Consider the following 5,628-nt stretch of genomic DNA (forward strand, 5'->3'; position numbering starts at 1 on the left):
TTCCTGGCCGACTCTGCATCTCCACTGATCAGGCCTCTGGCCCAATGTCCCTAGGAGACTTCTGCTATGGCAAGAGGGTGGCTTTTTTGCTGTGGCTGAGAATGTTCCTGGAGACGCTCAGTTCTCACCCTCACGCCATGGCTACACATGCTGGGCGGTGCCCTCACATCGGGGTCTTGAGGTGCCAGGTCTCAGAACAGAGCATGTCTGCCAGACCCAGACATACCTCACCCCCTCCCTGTCCAGGTCTCTCCCAGGCCTGTGGTTCTGGTGGGTGTGGATAGACTCACCCAGAGACTGGTACCCTCTACTGGTCACATGATCTCACTCTCCACCATCTCTCCTACCCTGGCTTCCCTTGTCACAAACTCCCAAAGAAAAGGAAGGATAAACCCTAAATAAACCAGACAGAAGCAGCTCTGGAACAAAGAGTACAAAAAGACAGCCAGTGGCGTGCAGAGAGGGTGAAGTGGCAGTGGGTTAGGTGGGTGGATGATGGCATGCAGCACTGGGATTCCTTACAAGGGGAATCCCAAGGTGTGAGAGGGACTGGGAGGAGAGGGTCAGCCAACTCAGAGAAGCAGGACCTTCTCTGCACTGGGCCTTGAGGCTTCCTGTGTCCTCCGTGGGCCCAACCAGTCACAGGGAAATGAAATCCGTGGCCTGGAGGAGGGAGAGTGAGAGCAGGAGCAGCAGCAGCCATGAAGTATTCTGAGCCAGCAGGCTTATGCCCTCACACTTGACCAGCTTGTCTGTGAAGAGAGAATGGGGTGGGGGAGGGAACAGGACTCAGGCAGGCAAAGGCCCAAAGTAAGAGTGTGTTCCCTTCAGAGGAATTGGTGCCATGATTGTTAGCTAGACCAAGCTGGTCTAGAAGAATCAGCTGTCTTTCCCATTTGCAGATTTCTGAGCCCCTTGAACACATATCTTATGAAAATCTTGGTAAACATCATCACAAGAAAACTAGGTGAGGGAGGTAAGGTCATTTCTGCTTTCCAGGTGGGGGAAAGGGTTGGGAGGCCAAATGTCTGTAGTTGCAGTAGAAGTGGCTACTACACTGCTCTGTTGGCTGACAGGCTGCTCTTCTCCCATCCACACTGAAGGCAATGGCACCCCAGGGGACAAGGCAGCAGTAAGGAGAGGGGAAGGGAGCTATGGGCTCCTTGCCTTTCCAGCTAGCTAAGGACACTAACTGCTGTCCTCACCAGCCTGTTGTTCTCAGCCTTGTTTGGGGACTTGTCTCACCTCTGAGCACAGAGATGTTCTGTGACTGGGGCATGGTTTGAGGCTGACCGGAGAGGCGGAGTTCGCATGTGTAGATCCCCTCATCCTTGTTGGTAAAGTCGGCTAAGTAGAGGACCTTCATGTTGTACTTGCTGGTGAAGTTGGTCCGGGAGCGGTATGAGTGCTCGGGTACCCCCACGGTGCCAAAGAGCACGTGCTTCTTTTTCTCACGGGTCAGGCTGAATTCGTACTGGATGGGCGAGGTGGTGGTATTCTCATGGTGGCAGTCCAGACGGAGGCTCTGGTTCACCAGGCAGGCCGTTAGGCTGGTCACCTTCTGCCCTCGGGATACCTGTAAGACTGGCACCAGCAGTGCCCCCCCTTCGAATTGGGGGAGAGCTGACAGAGCAGGGGGCCTCCCACCCACATTAAGAGTAGACATGGGCCAGGCTCAGCAGAACATAGGGGTCACTCATTGAGTGCCTCCTCCCAAACCAGGGGCCCTAGAGGGACAGTCCACCCTGCCAGACTCCAGACTCCTTCCCTAGTCTGTGTGAGCCCTGGGTCTTGTGTGTGTGTGTTTCAAGGACAGGAGGTCTTGGGGGACCAGTGAGGGTCTTATTCCTCATCAGAGAGTCCAGTTCACTAGTATGGGGCAGGGCTCAATGGATGTTTCTAAAGACCACCTCTGGCAGTCCGCAGGTCACTAGGTCGAGTGACTTGGGATGAAAAAGAGCCCTCTGTCCTTCAGTCACCTGCACTTTCTGAGGTTGCAAGAAAGATATTAGCTTCTCTGAAGGATAAGCCAGTATGCCTAGAATGCTAGCCCTGTCCCTTGCCCAGTACCTGCCAGCAGGACAGCGATGCCGATGGCCGGGTTCATGGTGCCACGAGCTCAGTCCTGGATATGGGGTGGGACGAGATGGGAATCAGCCAAGAGATGGGGCAAGTGTGCCCATACTTACTGCTAGGACATGGGCTCCTGAGGAACATGGTGGACATCTAAGCCCCTCCTTCCACCCCTCTTCCTCTCCCCATTTTTCTCAGAAGGTGGAACTGCCCTTGCTCTTTCCCCCTCAAGCACAGCAAGGAGGCAGGAGAACGCACCCTGGAATGGTGTGTCTGTGCTTGACCACCGAGCACTTCCTAGTAGAGCTTCCATCCTTGACTTTATTATTTAAGTTTGTGGTGCTGGGGATTTAACCTGGGGTGCTCTACCACTGAGTTACTCCCCTAGCCCCCCTCCCCCCACCAGGAACTGAACCAGGGGCACTCGACCACTGAGCCACATCCCCAACCCTTTTTATATTTTGAGACAGGGTCTCCCTAAGTTGCTTAGAGCATGGCTAAGTTGCTGAGGCTGGCTTTGAATTCACGATCCTCTTGCCTCCTCTTCCCCAATCTCTGGCATTACTGCTGTGTGCCACTTCGTTCAGTCCCAGCCCTTTTAAAATTTTTACTTTGAAACAGGATCCCACTAAATTGCCAAGGCAGGCCTCAAACTTGCAACCTTGAATTTGTGATCTTCCTGCCTCAGCTGAAAGTTGCTGGGATTACACTGTACCCAGCTAGATGAATCTCTCTTTACCACTTTTTTTTTTTTCCAGGAATGTAAGACCTATGAGGGCAGGACTCACTATTTAATTTTTTAAAAGTTTACTTTGATAAAAAAATATATATAACATTTACTATCTTAACCATTTTTGGCAGTGGTGTACTAGGGATAGAACCCAGGAGTACTTACCATTGAGCTACACCCCCAGTCTTTTTTCCCCTTCTTTTTATTTTTAGAGACAGAGTCTCACTAAGTTGCCTACCTGGCCTACTTGTAATCTTCCTGCCTCAGCATCTGAGTTGTTGGGATTAAAGATGTGCACCATAGTGGTAGGCTCTTAGTCAATTTTTAATTTTTTCATGGTGTCTAAGATTGAACTCAGGCTCTCAATTATGCCAGGCAAGCATTCTACTACTGAGCTGCATCCTCAGTCCTCCTGACCTTTTTTTTTTTTTTTTTTTTTTTACCAGGGATTGAGCTCAGGGGCACTCAACCACTGAGCCACATCCCCAGCCCTATTTTGTATTTTATTTAGAGACAGGAGTTGCTTAGTGTTTCGACTGGCTTTGAACCTGCCATCCTCCTGTTTCAGCCTCCTGAGCCGCTGGGATTACAGGTTTATGCCGCTATGCCCTGCTTGACCATTTTTTGAAAGGTTCAATTCATTAAGGTTTAGTACATTCACATTGCTGTGTAACCAAATCTACAGGACTCTTTTTGTCTTTCAAAATGAAAACTCTAATGAGCAAGTGAACAAAATTTCCTCATTCAGAGACTTATTTCCATTTGTTTGAAAAATTTTTTTTTACCAATATCTAGAATATTTCCTGGTATATTAACAGATATTCAAAAGATATTTATTTATTTATTGGTACCAGGGATTGAATCCAGGGGCGCTTAACCACTAACTCACATCCCCAGCACTTTTAAAAAAAATCATTTTATTTAGAGACAGGGTCTTGAGTTGCTCAGGGCCATGATAAATTGCTGAGGCTGGCTTTGAACTTGCGATTCTCCTGCCTCAGCCTCCCGCTGGGATTACCAGCCACGTGTTTGGCAGAAGATACTTATTGAATGAATGAAGAAATGAGATTCTTTTGGAGCCTTAGATACCCAATGGGGTTTGGTGAGGATTAGAAAAATGACAAACATTTGGCAGCACATTGCTGCATAAATGATCCTGAAATCATGATCAGGCTAGGGATGCTGTCAGGTGTGTCTGGTCAATGAGCTCCGAGATAGGCTTCCACTGGGTGCTCAGTTAAGGTGTTACCCCATGTGTTTAAGGGAAAGAAACAGTGTTCTCTGTACACGAGCCAAAAATGCTTCCAAACCTCAAGCGCTCTGGGATTTCAGGGGTTGTAGTTTTCTAGCCTGGCTTCAACAGGCTCCTTGCCTTATCTTTTAAAGCATCTTCGCGAGGTGACAAGGAATGGTAGTCTAGACTGTCCGCAGCAGGGCTAGCCTGAGAGCGGTCTCTGGAGGGGCGCGAGGTCACTGGAGGGGCGCGCGCCTGAGAAAGCGCTCAGGCCCTGCGTTGGTTCCCTGCGCCCGGGGGCTCCGGGAGCGCCTTTCACAGCCTAGGATACCTGCCGCTCAGCCCCTGGGCGGGCGAGGCTAGGGTGCCCTCTCCTTCCGGGGTACGGCTGCCGCCCCGTGCCGAATCCTGGGGCTCTGCAGCTGAGGAGCCTGGGCTGGCGCAGGTCTTTGATTTGAGGGCACTGGGTTATGGAGGAGGAGTACGGGCTTGGGAACTAGCAGAGGAAGGGGAGCGGTGGCCAGAGAAAGAAAGGGAAGAAATTCTTTGGGGCTGGGGCTGGGGATGTAAAGCCAAAGGGAGGGTAGAGAGTGGTTAAGGAGGGGCAGTCTATTTTTTTCCTCTGCTGGGTGTCATTGCAGTCCAAACCCAGAGAAGCGCTGCGCTGCTTTGCTTTCCAGCCCCCGCTCGGCTGGCCCCACCCTTCTTTGGTTTCTGTATTCTAATCCTCTCCTTTTCCAATTGAGGTTCCCCTTCCCCCTCTCTCATCCTTTTCAGATCTCCCCTCCCCCGTCTGCCCGCTTCCACCCAGTCCCCGCCCGCGGCACTGCGGTTTCCCTACCTCTGGTGCCCCACACCCAGCCCGCGGCGAGGTCACTCTGCAGAGATTCCCTATAGCTTGCCACCCTGTCTTCTCCCCCCATTTTTGCCCCGTTCCCACCTTTGCGAACTGGGCTCGGTGGAGAGCCAGTGGAGAGTCTGGGTGGAGAGCAGAACCAAAGGCTGTCTTTAGTGTCCTTCCTCTCGGTTCTTCTCCAGCGCCCCAGCCCCAGATGACCGTCCTCCAGCAGTAAAAACTACCGAGCGTCTTCTGTAAAAGGCGGGCTGCGGCGTGGCTGCTACCCTGCAGCGCGTCCCACTCCCGCCCCGGCCTGGGAAGCAGATCCTTCCCCGGCGCCCTCAGTTTCCCGAAGCCTTGGGCTGAGAAGGCTTGTAGGGGCACCTGGTGGCTCTCCCTGCGACCCAGGTCCAGCCTGGCTCTAGCTCTCACCTGCGCTCTGTTGCTCTGCTGCAGCAGCCTCCTCTGGATGCACCGCCGCCTCCAGTTGCTGCACCCTGGAAAGAGCCCGCAGTTTTCACCAGGGGTGGGAGAAGGGGGAGCAGGGAGGGCCTCAGGGCTCAGCCAATCAGAGGCTGAGGGGAAAGGATGGAGGGGGCGGGCAGAGAAGGGGGGAGGAGGTGGTTGGGTCTTGGTGTGGGAAGGTGGCTGACTGCTGCAGAAGGGGGGGGGGGTGGTCCTCAGCCGTGTGACTGGCTGGCTTGGCCAGGGACACGAGAGTGTTGGACCCTGAGATCAGGGTGGGGCAGCCCC

General features: G+C 52.8%; 1 protein-coding gene across 2 annotated transcripts; it reads right to left on the reverse strand.

Moving 5' to 3' along the window:
• Window positions 1–537: 537 nt before the first annotated feature.
• On the reverse strand, window positions 538–5,380 carry Thy1 (Thy-1 cell surface antigen). Of its 2 annotated transcripts, XM_026403464.2 has the most exons (5): window positions 5,308–5,364; window positions 4,978–5,127; window positions 2,071–2,125; window positions 1,246–1,584; window positions 538–752 (listed from the first exon to the last, which is right to left on the reverse strand). In XM_026403464.2, the coding sequence occupies exons 3-5, from the start codon at window positions 2,105–2,107 to the stop codon at window positions 640–642; spliced, it is 489 nt and encodes a 162-aa protein (XP_026259249.1). In that variant the 5' UTR covers window positions 2,108–2,125; window positions 4,978–5,127; window positions 5,308–5,364; the 3' UTR covers window positions 538–639. The 2 variants fall into 2 exon arrangements, with proteins under 2 accessions (XP_026259249.1, XP_026259248.1); XM_026403463.2 differs by lacking the exon at window positions 4,978–5,127 and having other exon boundaries at window positions 5,308–5,380.
• Window positions 5,381–5,628: the final 248 nt, after the last annotated feature.

Source organism: Urocitellus parryii, chromosome 4 (assembly GCF_045843805.1).
Source record: "Urocitellus parryii isolate mUroPar1 chromosome 4, mUroPar1.hap1, whole genome shotgun sequence".
Taxonomy (NCBI): domain Eukaryota; kingdom Metazoa; phylum Chordata; class Mammalia; order Rodentia; family Sciuridae; genus Urocitellus; species Urocitellus parryii.